The 21,750-nt window shown below is 55.8% G+C and overlaps 3 protein-coding genes across 3 annotated transcripts; all 3 read right to left on the bottom strand.

Annotated features, from left to right (window-relative positions):
• Window positions 1-5,885: 5,885 nt before the first annotated feature.
• On the bottom strand, window positions 5,886-6,392 carry LOC141920336 (putative RNA-binding protein Luc7-like 2). Its single transcript, XM_074817044.1, is given in 1 exon segment — window positions 5,886-6,392. A coding segment is annotated over 1 exon segment (507 nt).
• Window positions 6,393-14,712: 8,320 nt separating this feature from the next.
• KCNE3 (potassium voltage-gated channel subfamily E regulatory subunit 3) lies at window positions 14,713-16,818 on the bottom strand. Its single transcript, XM_074817043.1, has 2 exons — window positions 16,720-16,818; window positions 14,713-15,547 (listed from the first exon to the last, which is right to left on the bottom strand). Exons 1-2 carry the CDS (start codon window positions 16,770-16,772, stop codon window positions 15,220-15,222), a joined length of 381 nt encoding a protein of 126 aa, XP_074673144.1. The 5' UTR covers window positions 16,773-16,818; the 3' UTR covers window positions 14,713-15,219.
• Window positions 16,819-18,053: 1,235 nt separating this feature from the next.
• Window positions 18,054-20,434, bottom strand: LIPT2 (lipoyl(octanoyl) transferase 2). Its single transcript, XM_074816578.1, has 2 exons — window positions 19,949-20,434; window positions 18,054-18,710 (listed from the first exon to the last, which is right to left on the bottom strand). The coding sequence occupies exons 1-2, from the start codon at window positions 20,403-20,405 to the stop codon at window positions 18,478-18,480; spliced, it is 690 nt and encodes a 229-aa protein (XP_074672679.1). The 5' UTR covers window positions 20,406-20,434; the 3' UTR covers window positions 18,054-18,477.
• Between the last annotated feature and the right edge of the window lie 1,316 nt (window positions 20,435-21,750).

Genomic DNA, 21,750 nt, shown 5'->3' with positions numbered 1-21,750 from the left:
GAGGGAATGGCCTCAAGCTGCGCCAGGGCAGAGTCAGACTGGCTCTTAGGAAGGATTTCTTTGCAGAAGGGGTTGTTGGGCATTGGAATGGGCTGCCCAGGGCAGGGGGGGGAGTCCCCATCCCTGGAGGGGTTGAAGAGTCGGGCTGACCCAGCGCTGAGGGATCTGGTGGAGTTGGGAACGGTCAGTGTGAGGTTCATGGTTGGGCTGGAGGATCTTCAAGGGCCTTTCCAACCAAGATGATTCTGGGATTCTGTGATAAACTAAAAACCTCCCTGTCTGTGCCTCTCCCTCACCCTCTGAGGCAGACTTCAAGGCTGCCAAGCAGGTCATCTGTTCCCTCTGAAAGGATAATGGAAACGGTGCTACCCCAGGAGATGAGCTGCTTGTTCAGAAGCATTTCCAGACAGGCTTCAGCAGCAGTTCAATTGCCATTAGGAAGAAAATCGTAACCCCCATCTTCCCTTCCCAGGCTGCATCAGTTCTAATTGAATTGCCTGTCCCTGAGCAGATGGCCGCGGCGGTGACCACATCCTGCAGAGCATCCTCATCCCACAGAGCATCCTCATCCCGCAGACGTTGCCATAGTGACAGCAGGCACTGCAGAGGGATGCGAGGCTTTGGGAAGATGGGCAGTGGGGCTGCTGCCCAGGGGATGCTGGACGTGAAGGAGGTACAGAACATCAGGGTTGTGAGCAGCACAGGCTCCTGGGGAGGTGGAAAGAGAGATGGAAGGGAGAGGAAGATGCAATGGAGGGATGGCAAAGATGTGGGAAGGTGGTTTGGGGCACCCAAGCAGCATAGCGAAGGATGTTCTTGAAAACTGTAAATACAGAAGGGAATGATCCATCATAAGAAGGCTTAGAAATCTCAATTTAATATGTCTCCCCTTCAAAGCTCTCAAGTCCGTGTCCTGAAGGGACCTTTCTCTTGGCTGCAGACACAAACAAATCCTCCGGTCCAGAGGTCTGACTTGGGTGTGAGGAGATGAACCTTTAAATTGGTCTATTACAGTAAATTACTGATAGAAATCAACAGAAGATAAAGATAAGAAGAAGGAAGTAAGTCAATGTTAAGTCTTCTGTTATCACTAAAGGACTCTGCTGAGGTTGTTTCTGGTATAAAAGGATAAGAGGAGTCTGGACACTGATAAAGTTAGAGTGGGGAAATCAGGCATAAGAGTAGGCGAGTGGGATACTCTGTCTCTGGATGGATTTGGGAGACCCAGCCTTTGGTACTGACGCTGGGCGAAGGAGTGAGCCTGTGGGGCAGTAGGGAAGGGCCCTACAACCAGAGCTGCCACGTCGTGCCACGCAGGACCACAAGCCAGAGGTGGCTCTGCCAGCCCAACCCAAGAGCAGGACTACACAGCTCCACGCTTCCCACCAGCTCTGGCTTCACCCTGTGGGCTTCTGTACCCAATGCCACCCACCCCCCATTTTGTTTCCTCTCCCATTGTTATTTTTTCTCTTTCTCCCACATCTCCAGATAAAGAGGTGGCATCTGTAGCAGCGCTGAAGCCATCATGAGCCCAGCAGCATGATTAAAACCGTGTTCCAACCAGCCAGATGCTGACACATTTCTTCAGATCCCAGAATAGCTGACAAGGGTGGCTCCTGCAGTGAATTTGCACCTGAGAGGCAGCATGAGGCACAGCACCTGCTTTTTATGCCTTTGCTGCTCTTTTCTTCTCCTTTGTGCTTTGTCTTCAAGGAAAGAAGGCCAGAGCCCAGCATAACAGGAGCTCCAGCCCATAAAACCTTTGTTTCCGCTGCCAAAAAAGGACTATGGCCATGTTAAAATACCTCCGCAAAGAGCCTTTCTTACAAAAACTCTGTAGCTATTTAGAAAGGCAGTAAGAGATGTTGTTAAAATGAAACTTCATACTTCAAATGCTTCAATTCTTGCCTCCTTTTTTTTTTTTTTTTTTTCACCTATGTGCTTAATGAAAGCTTTAAAGTATTCAGAATGGTGATTTTTTGCCATCAGAGCAGGCAGGCTCTTTCTTTACATGAAACCTTGAACCTCATTAAGTGGTTTCACGCAGGACAGTGGCAGCCGTGCCCACACCCTGCGTTATCAACGCTCAGCTATGTAACCATGATTAAAAGCAGGATTTTCCCTTCTGATATCTAGATAGTAGAATTATCATTCTCTGAGATAAACGTCCTCCATCATTATTTCCCTGAAGAACAGATAAAACGACCTCATACGGGATAAAAGTCTCCTCCTGTTATTTCTTTACCAGGAATAACCACAGCATGGAGGGTTTGAAACTTCTCAGGATCTCACCAATGCATCTGAAATCAGAGTGATGGTTTAGCTTCCAAATATTCCCCCGTGGGAGGACTTTGGTTAGCTAGCTCTGAGGCACCACAGCAAATTCCAGGCAGCCCGAGCAGCTCCAGAGCAGGACAATCATATAAAAAGATTATAGGTGATACGGCTTACATCGCTCTTACAGAGATTTGCTGTGTTTGCCTGGAGAAAACACTGACCTCACGGGAGATGACAACTGAGTCTGATGTATTTGAGGGTCAGTCAGCCACCAGAAGAATTGTGAAAGCTGATTATGTTGCTACAGGAAGGTTAAACTGAGTCCCATCTGCTTTCATGCTGTTATGGAGAGCAGCAGTGAAGAAGCCGGCATGACTCTGGACTACGCTGGTGTTACTGTAAATTCAGTCTCAAAAGAACCCTCTAAAACTTAGTCTGAAGTTTTAGAAGGCAGGCATTCTTTATTGCAGCACTGGATGCACAGGGGATCATTCCATCTGACGTGCAGACACTAAAACAAAAGTTCATCCTTTATATACCTTAAAGACATGAATATTCATACATTTTCCAAGAAGTCTCCAGCTTTCTGCCTGTCTACTACATTTGCATAATGCTGGCGTTGCAAAATTACACTATGCATGCGCGGGGGTCTCAGGTGGTCGTCGGTGTTCATTTGGGGAATTAGCCCCCTATTCCTTTTTCCCTTTTGTGGTCACGAGTCTTTTGAGGACAATTTCTTCTCTGTGGATGGTTCCCAGCTCTGTTGTCCAGCCAAGATATTCTTTCTTATCCGTCTTCTTTGAGCATTTCTGCCAGGATGTATCTATTCTCAAGCTTAGGATATTTTCTCTGTGCATTTTAATCACTCAAGCCTTGTTAAATACAAAGTTAAACATTGTTTGGTGAAAGAATTTCTTAATATCCAAGGTATAATGGATCACTAATTGTTACAGGCCTCAACTTGCAGGCACCAACTGCTCGCAGGCATCACTGGGGCCTGGCACATCACGGCTCTCCCAGGCACTTTGGGGTGGCTGCAGAGCCTCCCCACACTCACTGGCCATGCATGTTGCCAGCAGAAATCTCTATTTTCACCTGCAGCGGCCAAAATAATGAATCAGCTGATTTCATTTACCCAGCATGTTCTCATATGGGTTCAGCACTCTCGTCAGACCCATCCTCGCAGTCCAGATCCCCATCACAGTGCCATCTGTTAGGCACACACTGACCACTGATGCACACAAAATCAGATTCAGCGCACTTCTTCACACAAGCACTCTCATCACTGCCATAAAGCGTATGACTAAGTGTTACAAAATAAGGAAAATACAGAATAGTACACTTACTTAATGGGGTACTAACATTCAGATCCGCAGTTGCTGGGGAACCCTGGTTGCAGCGAGGATTTAGAGTACCCTTCCTCACAACCAGAAATCCTACGCGATGCATCCATCCATAGGTGAGGCATCCAAAATCCCTGCAAGCAGGTCCAGCCTCTAAATCAACAGGCCAAAACAACTGCCAATTTTCTTTGAGTGGAAACATCTGATTTCATCCTCCTGTTGGGTTCCACCCAGAGCCTGGCCTCCACTCAAGGGGGAAAACCAAGGGAGTTTCTAATAAGGTTAAACACTTGAGTTCTTAATTCTTAATATTGCTAAATCAGAAAAGTCATAAATCAAAGCCAAAAGCATAAATCATATACTATGAGCCGTTTGCTGTTTATCATTTACCACAGATCCACACCTGATCGATATCGACTAAATTATAGAGAACTCCGCACTCCGCAGCTGCAGCTGGGCTGCGTCTCACACGTGCAAAACAATCACACAACCACACAAAGGGGCCCTTACACTTGTTACTCACACAACATAAAATGACAAACACTACAAACATCAAAACACCATTAAGAATATATAAAGCCATTGCTTGTTGATTATGTGGTGTATCCAGAGAATTCCCCCTTCTTTGTTTTTAAATCAAGGCCTTCAGTGTACTGACCATCAGAAAGGTTTAAAGTTAGTCCTTTTAGAATGGACAAGGGATGCCACATCACAGTGTCGGCACCTGTAAAAACTGCTGCTTTTGGTGTTCGGGGGAGGCGGGATGGACGAGTGCACGCTGGGGGTGTGGTGCCAGACTTGGCCGCAGGCGGTCGCTCCGTGGTGGGTGGGGGGCTCGGGGAGGTCTGGGGCCAGCACCACCAACCCCGCGCTTGCAGGTGGGGGGGTGCGAATGCTGAGTACAGCCATGAGCGATTGCCTCCAGTATACCTGTTGTAAAGGAGTTTTTAAGTCCGTCCTCATTAATGCTTTTCTGTAGTTCTTTACAGAAAAATGAAGTCCTTCCCAACGTGGCTGACGTCCCAGTTCATAAATTACAGGAGCAACAGTCTTTCTCTCCATGTCCATATCCCCTTGCGCCAAGGCTTCTTGCCTCACTTTTACGCATGGATCATCCCCAAGTAAGGGAGGACAGAAGCCAGGTTCTCTTTTAGGATCTACAGGGTCTGGGTCTAAAGGATTATCACAGTCAAAAGACCCAGTGTATAAAGCTTGCCGCAGGGCTTCAGAACATCTGTCCTCGCCCTCTGTTCCTCAGATAAATCTGTTAGTAAACATCTGTCCTGGTTTAACCAGGATAGGGTTAAGTTTCCCCAGCAGTGGGGGGGAGCTCTAGCTGGGTTATTCAGATACCATGCGGACATCACATCCTGGCAGGTCACATTTTTCCGGGAGCCCGGTGCACTCGTGGTTTTGTACATCGTGCTTCTCACTGCTGTATTTCGTAGCTATTTTGCTCTGTTCATTGCTATCACTATTACTGTTATTGTTATTGTTGTTGTTTGTTGTGTTGCTATTGCATTGTTGTATTAAACCTTTCCTTATTTCAGTCTTGGGGCTTTGTATTTCACTCCCTTTGTGGGGGAGGGGTAGCGGCCGCGTGGTCTCAGACCCCAGCAGGGGCTAAACAACCACAACATCTCAATGCTTTGGGGCGTGCTGGTGACTTGGGAGAGTCCCCATCAGAGTCCTCATTGGCAGGTAGGGGACGTGTGGAAGGGGCTCGCGGCTTCTCTGGGGGTGTCTCAGCCACAACTATAGGATCCCTCGGAGAATCGGATTCACTAGGTGATGTGGCATCGGCTGCAGCTGCCGTGGCAGTCCGATCACTTTTTAACTGTTTCAGGGATTCATTTACCAGTTGCCATGTAGTTAAAGGTGATGCAGCAGGGACCCCATTCCTTTTGCACTAAATAAGGAAAGTATGTGTCACCTTTTCCTCATATTTGATTCCCATCTTCTCCATAATTCTTATCAAAATATATAAAATAGACTTCTTCTCTGCAGAAATTTTCGCCCCCATCTTAGTCCGCAGCTGCTCACCTTCTCTCCAGGTGTCTTCGGTTACTTGTCCGGACTAGTCGGCTCTCCTCCGCCGATCATAAAGTTCAGCTGGACTCTGCTACCACCATCCGGCTTCCGTGGTCCTCGCTCTGTCCCAAATCGCGTCAGGATTCGCACGTCGGGGTCACCAGTTGTAATGGCCAAGATAACGAATCAGAGTGTTCTTCTTTCTTTCTGCAGGGCAGGGGCCATCTTTTTTCTTTATTCTCTCTTCTTTACCCGAGCCTTCTCCACTTCATCCATTACTTCTTGAGATTCTTCCACATTCCCATCAGCTCCAAGCTGTTCTACTTTGGCTAGCAGTTTCCTAATTTCTTCATTCAATTCATGAACTCTTTCAGCTTTAGCTGCAACTTCAGCACTGATCTCTTCTTGGGTTTCTGCTAGTCTTTTCTTAGCCACTTCTGTTCTCCTGTCACAGTCTGCAATAAATGACTGCAGGTGGTCCATTGCATCAAGCTCAAAGAAGAAGTCTTGATCTTTGGATGCTATTTCATAGTCTGCCCTTAGTGCCAGGTCATGTACCTTCAGACATTCTCCAAGATCCATTCTAGTTCCGGAGAGCACATCATGAGGGCAGCAGTTGAGAAGATGGCTCTTGCACACTCTCTCATCACTGAATTTGATTCACTGACAGGTTGTGTCACCGTCCCGGGACGTGCCCATGAGCTGGTCCAGCATGGCGCGCATCTGGGCCTGCGCCGACATCTTGAGCGCACGGGAGGGCTGGCCTGGCCTGACCGAGTCACGCCAACAGCGGGCTACAAGGCTCAAGGCCCGGTGCGGCGCTCAGCCCTCCTCCTCGCATCACTGGTGGGCCCGGGCTTTTCCACAGCTCAGTGCTGCAGCTGTCCGTTGTCTTTCCCTGCCACCTTGGCACAACTCGGCAGTTTCTTATCTTTCTCCCAAGGCCTGTTTCTCATCAAAGCCTAGCTGCTCCTCAGGGGCCGTGCAGGGCTGACAGGCCGACGTCGACTTGCCTCTCTCCCACATTCACCTATCACTGACGACAAAATTTCCAGTCCTTATGGCCGTGGAGGAAAGCCAGAAAATAGGAAATTAATCTGCAAGTGAAGGAAAGCCAACATTTCTAAGCTTTGACCCTGACGTATCGTTTTGTCTAATTGAGGCACAGCATGCGCGGCCCAAACTGAGCAGCAGCAAACAGGCTGGGGGCTAAAAACCACCCGAGAGGCCACATTGCCAGCGCTGAATCCGAGCCAGGCTGGGAGGAAGGAGAAGGGCTGACAGGCTGCTGGCAGCTGCCGGCTCGTGTGCTGGGAGCTGCCAGAGCCAGCGGGGACTGTGGCAGGGCTCAGCTGGGGGGAATGGCTTCTTCCGAGCCAAAACGAGTGTGTGCATCCACATATGCGTGTGTGTGAGTGTGTGCTCCTCTTCTCAGGGAAAGCTCTCTGTGTCGCTGTTACGAACCCCAGAGTTGCCACATGTAGTATAATTGCAACTGTGAAACAGCAGGTAACTGTCTGCGCCCCCCAAATGAGAGTTTTCTTCTAATGTAAACAGAATCATGTAAATTAGAGACTCATTAATAAGACATAGCTCCTGTTTGGGATTTGCAGTTATGTAAAAACTGCAGTTATGTAAAAAACCTGAAAGGAGGTTGCAGAGAGATGGAGATGAGTCTCTTGAGCCAAGGAACCAGCGCCAGGCCAAGAGGGAATGGCCTCAAGCTGCGCCAGGGCAGGGTCAGACTGGCTCTTAGGAAGGATTTCTTTGCAGAAGGGGTTGTTGGGCGTTGGAATGGGCTGCCCAGGGCAGGGGGGGAGTCCCCATCCCTGGAGGGGTTGAAGAGTCGGGCTGACCCAGCGCTGAGGGATCTGGTGGAGTTGGGAACGGTCAGGATGAGGTTCATGGTTGGACTGGAGGAGCTTCGAGGGCTTTTCCAACCAAGATGATTCTGGGATTCTGGGATTCTGTATAAAGAGCATAACCCATTCTCCTTTGCACAGTTAAATGCAGCCGTCCTCCCAGCAGGGTTGGGTTTGCACCATCTCAGTATCATACCCCTGAACAATAACACCCATATTTTCTTCTTACCAGTGTGTTTAATGTTGGGGTTTTTTTCCACAGAAGAAGAGCTAAGCAGGCAGCGATGTCACCGCCCATCAGAACCAGAAAATATCTGTACGATCATATTAGCATCCTCAGCGATCTGGTACTGCAGACCAAATCCTCGCCCACAACAAACCGGATTAGCTCTGTCGATCTGCTGAAGAGCCTCGGGGCTGAAGCCAGCCGGTACAGTGTTTCCATGGCAATTTTACCGCACACAGTTTATTACCAATCGCCTGCAAACGACCCAGGGCTCCCATGATATTCCAGGTTGTTTTTCTGCTCCTAGTTTCTGCAGTGAGCCAGGGTCATGTGGGATGAACCCAGCGCATCCTTCCAGCTCGCTGCTGAGCCTCTCAGCAGGCACTAGGCATGCCCTTGCTCTGCAGCACATCTTTTGTTTTATTATTTATGTATCCTGAACACCCTGTTCTCCTGTGCCTCTTGGGTTACCTGGTAATAACACAGCAACTCCCATCCTTTCATTTCTCTCCCTCAGAGTAGTGTATTGCCAGAAAGGTAATGCAACTGTAGATGCAGGCAATAATGACATTCCTGCCAGTTGATAGCATGCTGCACAGGGAGGGGAGGGTGCCTTTTGGGGCCTGAATGCTGGTTTTAATCCAATCTGGGGTCAAAGCAGCCAAAGTGCTTCATCCTGAAGAAGCGCAGGCGCTCTGCAGGCAGAGCACAGAGAAAGGGAGCGGGCTGGCAGGTGGGAAGGATGCAGCAAGGACCGCTAGGATTAGAAATTAAAATTCTTTCAAATTCAACAGCTGTCCCTGGCTTGGTGCTTCACAATATCAGCCCTGGGAAGGTCTCGTCCTGCACCCTCCAGCACTGACAACACACTCCTTGGTTTCCTCAGGGGCATAACACCCTAAATACTGACGCTTTAAAAGCAGTGTGTACCGTGCAGCTCAGAGCCGCTGGAAAACCTCTGCTTTGAGCCCAAAAGTAGGACTGGGAGCAGCTCTCCTCGCTATTTGCTGTGGTCTCAGCTCTCCGGTTCACGGGCCCCGTCGCAGGCGGCAAACACGGATGGTGAGATCTTTCGTAACGGGCAGCTTGCAGCCAAAAACACACCACAAGTCCAATTCTGCCCATGGGCACGTGTCCGAGGGAGCAGCCCCGAGCCAGCGAGCGGAGAGGAACTCGGGCTCATCACCACTTCCCACCCTCATCTTCTGTCCTAGCTGCTAAAATCCATTTTATAGGCTCCGGTGACTAAGCATTTAATCTAGGGCTTAATCAACCACTGCATGTAGGTGTGATGGTATTTCCCGAAGCTGAGTAGTGCAGTGGGTTAGCGAGCCAGGCGTAGGTGTGGGCAAGCCACAGTGAACTTCCCCGTGCCCATCACCCCTCTGGAGTAGGTATTACTCCAGCCCCCCACGTCCTCCCTTCGCTCGGGGCACAGGCTCCTTCCAGGGCTGCTATTTCACTGGGGGAAAATTTCAGTGCCTCCCGCTCGCTTGGGCCTCAGCACCCCGGGGAAGCTGGCTTCTGTCACCAGCCCCCTCGGACGTTAATGCCTGTCCTTCACAAACCAGAAACCAGGCACAGACCTGGTTATTTTTAATCCTCCCCTCTAGGTATTAATAGCCCACACACATGCTCTGCTGAGCAGTTGTCCACCAGCTGCATCCATCTGCAGGAAAGAGATGTGATAAGCCCGTTTGCTCTGGTGAGAGTACAGTAAAGGAGTATGGATCAGGCTTTTTACCTCAGTTTATCCCTTCAATTAATCCCAAATTACAGGGTAAATTGTGTGGAACTGAGGAAATTTGTACCGAAAGCTTTCTACAAAGGGAATACATGAGAACCCAAGTGTCCGGGATTTCCTGATTGCCAGTAAAAATAAATGATGCCTTGATCTTTATTAAAAAATGCTGCTTTTTCTTACTACATGGTGCAGGTTTTGTAGGTACCATTAGGGCAGTCAAGCTGAACTGGACTGCCCCGTGATTGCAAGGTCCCAACAATTAGTTTTATGACCAGACTTTTGATAACATTGCTATAGCTTATCACCAATATGTGCGTATCACCCTTCAGCTCCCTTTCCCCTCACCTGGGTGGGAAGAGGGGAGGAAAAGGAAAAAAAAGGAGCAGAAAAAGGGGAGCCAGCCAGACCTGTGTTGCTGGAACAATGTGTCTTAGCGTGGGTGCAAGATGTCATGTAGAGGGTCCAATATAGCCCCTAAATCCAGACTCTGCCTGCTGAGGGCTCCTCCACTAATTTATTTGTGCCAATTTGGGAGCACACGCAGGCAGCTGTGCCATCGTGCGGGCCACCGTGCTAATGGACACCAGGGAAGGGAGACGGTGCTCTGCACAGAGGCTCAAAAAGCCAAAGTCTCCCAAACGCTGCATTTTTCCCTTGTGTTCTTTAAAAAAAAAAAAAAAAAGCTTATAAAATTACTTCTCTGGGTTAAGCAAGAGCAGGAGCTGCGCCCAGCGCTGCGCAGCGAAGGGCTGTGAGTGAAAAACACTGCAGCAGCAAATTTCAGAGCTGCTTGGGGGAAGAGGGACATGTCAGAGGTGGGTTTTGTGCTCAGCATCCCCTGGAGAGGAGCCGTCAGGGACCGGTGTTCCCTCCGCCACCACAGAGATGCCTCCTGGGCTGCCAGCAGCACGCAAACCTGGCCTCGCAGCAGGGCTGGAGGGGGCTAACTCAGACAGGCAGAAAATGGAGAGGGGCAGAATAAATGCTTTTCACGCCTGCACATAATTAATTTGTTTTCCCACATCTTTATCTAAAGCATCTGATACAAGCCGGGTGTGAGAGAGGCAACTCGGAGGGACAGACATCCATTGCAGCAGGGTGACAGAAAACACAGGAGAAGGGCCACAGAGGACTTCAGGCAACTGACCCTGCGTGGCAATTCCTGCAGAGCTTCCGAACAGGTCAGGTTCTTTGGTTTAAGTCACTTTTGTTTCTCTCATGCCTCTGAACAAGGATATTGCTCCAGCTGTGATGCCACAGGGCTGTCATAGAGGCAGGTTGTAGGACCAGGCTGTGTCTTTGGTGAGAGGAACTGTTATATTTAGAAGAAATGGATGTGTTTTGGGCAGTGAGGGTTTCTGACCTGAAGGAAGAGCTTGTGCGTCCAGGAACAGCCCCGTTCCTGTAATAATGACCATGTCACCTCCCAGAAAATCCTTTTAAGGTAGCACAGGCAATGGTGGACCTCATCTCCAAGCAGGGTTGATTGAGTTACCTCACAGGAGGACATCACATCTGCTCTCCCTCCAGAGGAAGATGGGCAATAACGAATAAGTAATGTCGCTGCTTTGAAACCGCTCGTGTTTCCGTAGGATGCTGTGAGCTGTGCCGCAGGGCTTTTGTCCCACACCCACAGCACTGAGCCCCACGGCCTTGCACCTGCACAACCAGGACACCGTTACAGCTTCATGTCCCATCATTTCTTGTGGGTGGCAATTGCCACCAATCTAACTGCCCTTAATCCCCCCTGCCCCCATCTTTTCCACCCCTCGCTTTGTAGCATTTAGTTGTAGCTCTAGGCATGGGACAAGTAGAGCTCGTTAGGATTCCTTAGTAGCTAACAGTCATTTAATTAGCAAATAAACAATCACCCAGTGGTATCTGTGCACCAAACCTATCAGCCAAATTGTACACACGAGCACAACCAGCAAGAACAGGTGACAGGGAGGGCCAGAGGGGTCTGAGGAAGTTACCCCAGGAAAGTACAGGGGAACCCCCTGCTGCAACGTGGAAAATATTTGTCCAGCATCTGTCTGCCGCAGTGCAGGGGATGCTCATCCAGCGCTTCTCTGCCCTGCCATGAACTGGGAGTGCTTTCCCTTTCCCTCCCTTTTTTTTTTTTAAAGTTTCCCAAGCTTAACTTTCCCCACCATGTCCCCAGCCGACCACGGGCTGCAAATAAGCCTCCATGCATGTGCGGCTGGCTTGGCACACCCGAAGGGAGAGCAGCATGCCCTTCGCAGGCCAGCAGCCCGCTCCTCCCCTGCGTGCCAGCCCCATCAGCGGCACAGGATGCCCACCGAGCACTGAGCTCTGTCTTGGAGAAGCAGCTCCCCTTGAACACACCTTCCCATACCTCAGTCCTGCCGTGCCACATCTTCAAAACCACAAACTGCCGGCGGCACCTCATGCTGTTGGCTAAACAGTCACTAATACCCGCTGGCATCACTCGGCGATACCATCGCTATCGGTCCCTGCACTGCTACCGTTTCACCTCGCACATTTCTTATCCAAAAGCCCAGCATCAAAGCAGTCTCGGGAACAGGCCTCCGCAATTCCTGTTGCTCCAACAATCCTACCGTTGATTTAAGCCAAGGTCAGTCTGAACTTCCCACACACATGACGTTTCGATATCCTTTTCCAAGCACCAGGCAAACTGCTACAGACATCGTCTCACCCATGATTCGTTTCTGTGGGCCAAGGAAAAAAATCTTAAATAAACTGGCCTCCCGTGAGCCCTATTTTTCTTTCTAGCTGCATTGCTTAAAACCTAAATGTCATCAGCTACGATTTGCATGGTTGGATTTAGTGATTCAGCCAAGGCCAGCGCTTCCCCAGCTCTTCTCTCTCTGCGCCTGAGCGTGTCTCCTTGCTGTTAAAACAAACTGCGTGAGCATTTTACCCAGAAATCACCTGCTCCTGGGGCTGCAGTGAAGGGAGCGAGGCCAGAGCCCCATTGCCTTTGATGAGGAATCTCTCAGCTCTGGGATGAGCACCTAATTATTTGCAAAATCCTTCCTCTGTCAGCTGAAGCAAACCCCTTCCAGGAGGCTCCCAAAGCTGTCCTCCCCCATAACCCCCCCTTTCCGTACCCCTCCAAGCACCCACAGCAGCCCAGCGCAACCGTCTCCTGAGGATAAGTTGGTCATGCCAACCTAGAGCCATGACTCCCAAGGAGACACCAGCCAGCTCAGAGCCATGAGTCCCATGGGGACACTCAACCACCCAGAGCCACAGGTCCCAAGGGAACACCAGTCAGTGTGGAGCTGTGGGTCCTGTGGGGACACCAACCAGCCTGGAGCCATGAGTCCCAAGGGGACATCCAATCAGCCCAGAGCCGTGGGTCCCATGGGGATATCAACCAGCCCGGAGCCGTGGGTCCCAAGGGGACACTGGTCAGCCCAGAGCCGTGGGTGCCAAGGGGACACCCAGCCATCCTGGAGCCATGGGTCCCATGGGGACAACCCTAGCCGCTCTGTCCCTGGGGATCCCAGGGTGCCCTCAGGAAGGAGCAGGTGCCGGTGCAAGAGGACCTCGAGGCAGCTGCCACAAGGTGGCACTGACATCTTGTCACCCAGCCTGGTGGCGTCCAGCTCGAGGCCGCAGGGTGGGGGCACTCAGGGCGTCCCCCCCAGCCCTGCCGCAGGCTCTGCTCTGCATTTTACTGCGGGGATGGACGGGAGGAGCTGCCGATGGATCAGGAATCGGGTGGATAATGATGACTGAAGCAGCTATGTGTTGCAGGAGGGTTTTTCCCCCTTAGAGTCTTCTGGATTAGGGAAAAGCAGCATTTTTGGTCAATTTTTATGACATATCACCCTGTAACAGGGTTGTGTCACCCGGGTCACAGCAGCAGAAGAGCCTCTAGGGTCACCACATCCATCCCAGCCACCCCTCTCCCAGGAGGGCCAGCAGCCATCGTGAGAGACAAGAAGACCACATCACCGGGGAGGGGTTTTTGGGGTACCACACTCACCATTCAGCACCCAGCCCCCCCACACGGACCCCCACCCTTCCCACCGGAGGAGCCGGTATTAGAGAGGGACAAACACTGCGGAGGCGGAGGAAACCCACACGTGGCGTGTGCTTGCACAAACCAACCCGGCAAAGGGTTGCTGTCCCCTCCTGGCCCGATTCCTCCCATTTATTTGCAGATAAAGGGTTTATTTTCCTTTCCCAGCGCTGTGACTGCAAGACAAACACGGCAAAGCCTCTTGGGCTACTTCCCGCTTGGGCCAGGTGCTGGGGGATGTTGGTGGTATTTGCCCCTGTGCCCCCAGAAAGTCCTGCTGCCACCACGTGCCCAGCTCAGAAATCACAACGGGCTCAGCCCCAAAGCGGGCAGCCCCCAAGGGCTCCCCAAAACTCCTGCTTTGGGGTTTTTCCCCAGGCTGAGGGTATGGGAAATCAGGAATCGGTCTCTGAGCTGCTGCCGCCCCGGTGCCAAGGTTTCCAGCCCTACCTCTAACGCACTCACATCCAGTATTAATTTTTGGTTTAGGGTTTGGCGTCACTGTTTGGGCTCAGCCATCGCAGCCGTGTTTAACTTTTGAATGCAGGCGGAAAGGCCCCAATGGGCCAGCTAATCTAGCTGCAGTTAAAGACATTAATTATGCCATTATTAACAGGTTAAGACGTGCATGGGACTGGGTCACTGGCACTGCCCCACAACCTGTTTTGAAGGACGGGGACATATATTGGCCTGGACACCAGCCACTCCGTGGGCCAGTCCCAAACCCAGCTTAATAGTGGAGCTGAAGCCAAAGAGCCCAGCAGGACCCGAGAACATCCCCTTCCCGTCCGCCGCTGCGCCCTCGCCCCGTGGAAAACACATTTGGGACCTGAGGTACAAAAGGCCAAAGCTACAGCCGACAGCAGGAAGGAAGCAGGAAAAACTCCGGCATCACCGTCCGGATCCCAGAGAGACCTTCGGGGCTGCGCAGAGCTGAATGCCTGCGGCCAGGCTCAGGCCATGCTCGCAGTGTGTGCCCGCGGCTCCAGCGATGCTCCCCGGCTGGCGGCGGGGAAAAAGCACCTCCTGGGACGGGGCTTGTGATGCCACCAAGAAGTTGCCCTTGAAGCCACCTCGGCTGCATGCAGGGAGCAGGTTTAGCCCTTCCAGCATCCCCCAGGCTCCAGCAGCTGGGACCGGGCACTGGCACAGAGGGGTGCCCCACGGATCACCCCCGATGCCAACTTTGCTCAGAGAAGAAATAAACACGACCCCGCTGGAAACCACCACCTCCTTTAATTCCCCGCTGGTAAAGCAGGGCCCAGCCCAGCTCAAAATTTACAGGGTTTTAGTACCAGAAAAGCCTGCTAGCCCGTGTCACAAAGCTGTTGGGAGCCCACAGAGGTCAACGCTGGCTGATCTGAGCAGGAAAATGGTGACTCTTTCTCCATGAAGACCCCTGTCAGCCTCAGCAGGCCACGGTGGGAAAGGAGCCGCCTCTGCCATCCCCATCCCCCGAGGGCTCAGCTGAGGTGGGTCTGCGGAACCGGGACCTGCCTGCGGGTCACATCCTGCCAGCTCCTGCCAGATGGGAGCCGTGGCCCGGCCGGGACGTCCTCGCGCTGCTCGCACCAGGGCTGAGCACCTCCATGGGGGGCACCGGGGTGGGTTTCCCAGCAGTTTTGGGGCCGGGCTGGCCGGCAGCACTGCCCCATCCCGCAAGGAGCGGGATGCACCGCAGCGACATGACCCCAAACCCACCGGCTCTCGGGGGGGGTCTGGGCTCAGATCATGGAGACCCTGTTCTTGATGTAGACATGGTATGGGTCGCTACGCTTGTCCACTTTGCGGGAGCGGGTGTAGCCCAGGATGAGGCTCCCCACCGTAGCGGCAAAGAGTGTCATGACGAAGAGGATGTACATGTAGGCGTTGTCATCGTGGCCGGAACGGCTGGCACGGGTGCTGGCGTTACGGGTGGCGGTGGTGGTGGCAGGGCGGTCGGTGGGACAGAGGATGACCCCGTGCAGGGTCTGGTTTAAGGCATTAAGCACGGCCTGGAGGCTTTGGTGCCAGGTCTCCGTCCGGTTGTCCTCCTCCATGTCCCCCTCCAGGCTGTGGGGAAGGACAGGGAGGCTCAGCCAGGGATGATCCCGGTATGATCCCTGGTGGCATCATTCTGGACCCAACAGTAACCCCAAAATAGTCCTTGAAGCACCTCCTCTGCCACACAACAAGGGTAGTCCAAACCCTTTGCATTCATGACAGCCCCCTCCCCAAATTTCACTCCTTCCCCAGAGGGATTAAAGCCCCCAGAGCTTCCCCCCTCTCCTCCCTGGGGCTGGGGACAATGAGGGGACACAGCTGTCCTGGTGGCTGGGATGGCTGGGTTCAAAGCCTGCCCCCCGCCCCGCCCCCGCCCCGGGATGTGGGGACCCTTGTAGGGTGCTGAGCCAGCACCTAAGGAACCCTGGGGGGGCTGTCTGGGGTCCCTCATCCTAAATAACAGCTCCAGGACTGATCCTGCCACGCATCGACCCCACTCGCTCCAGGCTGGGTCCCCCAGGGTGAGAGGGGACCCTCCTTTTCCCCCATTAGTCCTAGTCTGGGACCAGGAGCCACGACCGGCCTGGCAGGGGGGCACAGCTCCCCACACGCTCCCATGGACCCATCCCAAGGGGTTGCTGCCCTAAACCCCCCCCAGGGATTTCTCTCCTCATGGGTCCCAGACCCTCTCTGACCCCCCCCACCAGGACACGGTGCCCCTCTGTCAGCCCACCCTGGCCCCTCCCCATGCCCCCCCGTGCCCTCACATACCCTCGTGTCTCACCGGGGCCTCAGAGCAGGCACGGATAGGAAGGGACACAGCGACACAGTCTCCCACGTATGTGTCCCCTGGGGGATCCCCCCCCGTCCCCACCCTGCTCCCGAGCACCCTACAGCACCAGTAGCTCTGCCCCATGCCCAGGCAGCTGCCCCCCCCCCCCCAAAAAAAAAGGGTCACCCCAAACCCCAGGTGCACCTCCCAGGATGAGACCCCGGCAGAGAGGAGGAAGGGGCTGAGCAGCCACGAATCCACGGGGATGGGCTCAGCCCCGACTGTCTTCCTGACAAGCTTGAAGCAGGAGAAGGCTGAATTTAGGAGATTTAGGGCAAGATCTGGGTTTATCCCGGGAGGAGACCCACAGACAGGGTGCAGCATGGGGGGACCCTGAATTAGGGGGGGGGTGTAGGGCCAGGGAGGGGCAGAAGGGGCTGGAGGGGTGGGAGGGGGGGTTCACACTTACCAGGGTGCCCTCCCTGCCTGCGCTGCTGCCAGGCTGAGCCGGGACTGGAGCATCGCGGGGCGGTGGCGAGGGATGCCGGCCGGGCTGGGAGTGCCGCGCAGCCTCCTCCCCTTCCCGGGGCAGAGCCACCTGCCAAAGCCACCCAACCCTGCCACAGGCCACCAGCCTGTCCCCGACCCCACGCGTCCCACCACAGTCCCCTCGCCCGGGCCGGATACCGGAGGCCTTATGGGGCCAGGAGAGTCGGACCCTGCATTTCCCTCCCGGCACACGCTGCCGGTCACGCTTTCCTGTCCCTCCTCCATCTGTCCCCACTGTCCCCGAGTCCTCACAATGGGCACCGAGTCTTCCCCGGGCACCTTCATGCCCACTCGCCATCCTCTCCCGGAGGTGAGCCAGCTCCATGGAATGGGAATTCCCCCCCAGCTGCTCCCCCAGCTGCCTCCTTAGCCCACCCAAACCCCCTGGGGCTACGGGTGGCTCATGGGGACCCACCAGCACTTGCAGAGGAACCCCAAAGCTTGTGGGGCAGAAAGAAGGCCCAGAGCAGCAGTGAGGGGCTGCGGGTGGGCGTCAGATCCTGCTCTGAGCAGGACACGGGGACTTTTAGTCCCCATTTTTCATTTCTCCTGACCCCAAAGCATCCACCTGGCTGTGGGGGCTGCTCCCAACCGCCCGCGATCAGTTCCTCCAGCTTCAGGTCTGCCAGCAACGGGGGGTGACTCAGAAATGGCTGTGGCCGTGCCACGCACCAACAGGGGAAGGTTTTGGGGGTCCAGACTCAGGTTGGCTCCTTATCCCTTAACAAACCTGTCGATTAAAATCAGTTTATATGTGTCTACCTATAGGTTTGCATTGATGGACACAGACCCCAGTGCTGTCAGGACCCCAAGGTGGCCACATCCCTTTGCTGTGAGCCCACGCAGATGCTGCGGCCGGGGCAGCGATTTTGGAGGTGCCGACACTGCCTGCAAGGACAGACCCCGGTGCTATCGCCCCCAGCACCATGGGCACGGCAGGAGCAGGTCTCCAGCACCCACCCAGGACACATGACCCCACGCTGTGAGGTCCCACAGGGTCCAGGACAGTCGTGGCTCCTCTCCTCGGGCACCCCGACCCCTTCCCCTCCTCCTCCCGCTTTCCACCTGTGTCGCCATCACTCCAGGGGCCTTTTAACCATCATTTACAGCCTCTGATCAGTGAGTTTTCCACCCGCCCCACACCACGGCGAGGATCTCTGCCATGTGAGGATTTCTCCAGGTGCAGAGCAAGAAAAAGGTCGTTAGTCATAAAGTCTTGGGGTAAACAAACAAAGAAAGTATCAGCAGCCAAAGTTCCCAACAACTCTTTATAGAAAATCTGCCTCTTTTTATGCAGCAGCAAGGGAAGGACACTTGACCAATCACTCCCTCCTCCTCTTGTCCAAAGCACGTGTGACTGTTCACCCAAAATTCAGGATTTTGGGGGGAGAGAGGCAGAAAACCCCCCAAAAAGCACCTGTGTGGGCATTTCCCCAGCGGGTGATGGGGACGTGGTACCCTTGGAGGTCTCAGCCAAGGGATGGAGACCCGTGGGGCTGGGCAGAGCAGCCCCGACGAGGGCTGGATGTTTAAGCCACAGCCCGAACCTCGTTGCCACCATTTACAGGCAAAGCCACGAGAGCTCTTGTCTCGCAATAAAGCCCGAAGCGGCTGCCGCGCCGTTTGTCAGCCGCGCCGAAGCTTTGCCGAAACACCCAACCGAGACGCTGTGGCTCTCCTAGTCGCCGGGATCTTCGGAAAAGACCAAGGTGCAGTCAAACACTTCCTGGAAGGCGTCGAGGAAAGGCTCGAGGACGTGCTCGACGGTGACCTGTCGCCCCAGCTCGCGGCTCAGCGAGGTGACACCTTTGCCCTCCAGCCCGCAGGGGACGATGTGGTCGAACCAGGTGAGGTCGGTGCAGCAGTTCAGCGCCAGCCCATGCGAGGTGATGTAGTTCCCGCAGTGCACCCCTGCGGGGGGGCCACAGCACCCACCCGTCACCCCCATCCCCAGGGGCGTGAGAGGTTTAGTGACTGAGCTGCTCAGGCCATTATAACACCCCCCCTCCCCCTCCTCTGCATGCCATGCTCCCCGCTTCTGCCAGGAACACCCCTAACCCCCAGGCAGGCTCCCCAAACTTGGGGTGCAGCGTGTCCAGCTCCCTCCACCCCATCCCCATGTCCCGTTGGGGTTTCAGGTGGGCTTGGACACAGGGCTGTGGTGTAAATGGGGGGTCCAGGCTGCAAGACCTGACTTGGGATGCAGGGCTCCAGGAAGGGGTGCAGGACATGGGGCTCCCAGGACCTGCCTGGGGAGGGGGACAGGGGAAAAGGGGGAGCGCAAGGCTGGGGACCAGACTGCCCCGGGTGCAGAGGTGCTGGGTCTTGGTTCAGGGTGCAAGAACTCCAAATTGTGCTGCCCCCCCCTGCTTCTCCTCGGTACATACCCCACCCATGCACACCCTCCCCAGTGCATACCTCCCCCCAGTGCATCCCCCCAGTGCATCCCCCCGCCCCGGTACATGATGCCTTGCTGGTGCATGTACCCAGTGTGTGCCCCCTCCCCTCCCCGTGGATGCCCCCCCCGCCCCCCTGCATCCCCCCCTCGGTGCATGTTCCTGGTGCATCCCCCCGCCCGGTCCACAACCCCCCCGGTGCATCACCCCCACCCCGCCCCGGTCCATGACAGCCCTTCCCCGGTCCATTCCCCCTCCCCGGTCCATGCCCCTATCCCCCCGGTCCATCATACCCCCCCCTCCCCCCGGTGTATATCACCCCCCTCCGGTGCATCCCACTCCCCCGTCCACCCCCACCCTGGTGCATCCCCCCCACCCCGCCCCGGTCCGTGCCCGTCCTTCCCCGGTCCATCCCCACCCCCACCTCCACGGTGCATCCCACCCCCCGGTCCACGCCCCTCTCCCCGGTCCATGCCCGTGTCCCCCCGGTCCATATCCCTCCCCCCAGTGCATCCCACCTCTCCGTCTACGCCCCCCTCCCCGGTCCATGCCCGTCTCCCCCCTCGGTCCTTAACCCCCCCCGGTGTATACCACCCCCCCGGTGCATCCCACTCCTCCCTCCCCTCCGCCCCGGTCCATGCCCGTCCCCCCCTGGTCCATCCCCCCTGGTCCATGCCCCCCCGCCGCTCCATGTCCCCGGTCCATGCCCCCCCCGGTCGCTGCACCCCCGGTCGCTGCCCCCCCCGCGCTCACCGATGGCGCAGAGCTTGCTGTCTCCCATCCAGACGCCGGTGAAGGGCGGCGGGAGGGCGCGGGCGGCGGCCAGGCCGAAGCGGCGGCAGAGCCGCAGCACCAGCTCCTCCAGCGCCGCCACGTACCGGCGTAACGGGAGGTGGCGGCGGCGCAGGTCGAGGACCGGGAAGGCGAGGAGCTGCCCGGGCCCGTGGAACGTGATCCGCCCGCCCCGCCGCGCCGCCGCCAGCCCCGCGCCCCGCGCCCGCAGCCGCTCCGCCGCCTCCGCCGCCGGGGCTCCCCGCAGCCCCCAGGCATAGACGGGCCCCGCCGGTTCGCTCAGCACCACGCTCTCCCCGGGTACCGGCCCCGGGCCCCGAGCCGCCCGCGCCGCCCCCACGCAGCGCTCCTGCACCCGCAGAGCCTCGGCGTAGGGCCGCAGCCCCAGGCGAAGGACCCGCACCGGGCCCCGGGACATGGCGGCCCGCGGCAGGGAACCGGTTAGGCCGCGGCCGCCGGGGGCAGCCGGGAGGCGGTGGCAGGGGAGGGCGGAGCGGAGAGGAGCGGCGGGGCGGGGGGGGAAAGGCGGGGAGCGGCGGGGCGGCGAGGGAACGGGGAAGGGGGGACGGGGATGGGGACAGGGGAATGGGGACAGGGATGGAGGGAAAGGGATGGGGACAGGGCAGAGGGGACAGGGATGGAGGATGGGGGATGGTGGGGAGGGGATGGAGGGGAGGGGATGGGGACAGCGATGGAGGGGAGCGCATGAGGACAGGGAAGAGGGGACAGGCACGGGGAATAGGGACAGGGAAGAGGGGACAGGGATGGAGGGGATGGGGATGGGGACAGGGGATGGGGACAAGGGGGATGGGGACAGGGGTGGAGGGGAGGGCACGGGGACAGGGAAGAGGGAACAGGGATGGAGGAGAGGGGATGGGGACAGGGGATGGGGACACAGAGGATGGAGGACAGAGGGGACAGGGGTGAGGGAGGAGAGGGGAGGGGGACAGGGGATGGGGACAGGGGGATGGGGGACAGGGCAGAGGGCACAGGGATAGAGGGGAGGGTGTGGGGACAGGGAAGAGGGGACAGGGATGGAGGGGAGGGCATGGGGACAGGGAATGGGGGACAGGGATGGAGGAGAGGGGATGGAGGGGAGGGGATGGGGACAGGGAGGATGGGGGACAGTCACAGAAGATGGAGGACAGAGGGGACAGGAGTGAGAGAGGAGAGGGGATGGGGACAGGGGGATGGGTACAGGGGGATGGGGGACAGGCACAAAGGATGGAGGACAGAAGGGAGAGGGGTGAGGGAGGAGAGGGGAGGGAGACCAGGACATGGGGACAGGGGATGGGGACAGGGATGGAGGGTAGGGGATGGGACAGAGGGGATGGGGACAGGGGACAGGAATGGGGACAGGGATGGAGGATGGGGGACAAGCACAGGGGATGGGGACACAGAGGATGGAGGACAGAGGGGATGGGGAGAGGGAGGAGAGGGGATGGGGACACGGATGGGGGCCCAAAGAGTGCTGGTGAACAGCACTAACTCCAGCTGGCAGCCGCTCACACGTGGTGTTCCCCAGGCCTCAGTACTGGGGCCAGTTCTGTTTAAGATCTTTATCAGCGATCGGGACAAGGGGATCAAGCGCCCCCTCAGTAAGGTCACAGACAACACCAAGTTGGGTGGGAGTGTTGACCTGCTGGAGGGTAGGGAAGCTCTACAGAGAGGTCTGGGCAGGCTGGAGCAATGGGCTGAAGCCAATCATGTGAGGTTCAACAAGGCTCAGTGCCGGGTCCTGCACCTGGGGCACAACCATCCCC

This window comes from Strix aluco, chromosome 2 (genome assembly GCF_031877795.1).
Source record: "Strix aluco isolate bStrAlu1 chromosome 2, bStrAlu1.hap1, whole genome shotgun sequence".
In the NCBI taxonomy this organism is placed as follows: domain Eukaryota; kingdom Metazoa; phylum Chordata; class Aves; order Strigiformes; family Strigidae; genus Strix; species Strix aluco.
This window is presented reverse-complemented; position numbering and strand designations above follow the sequence as displayed.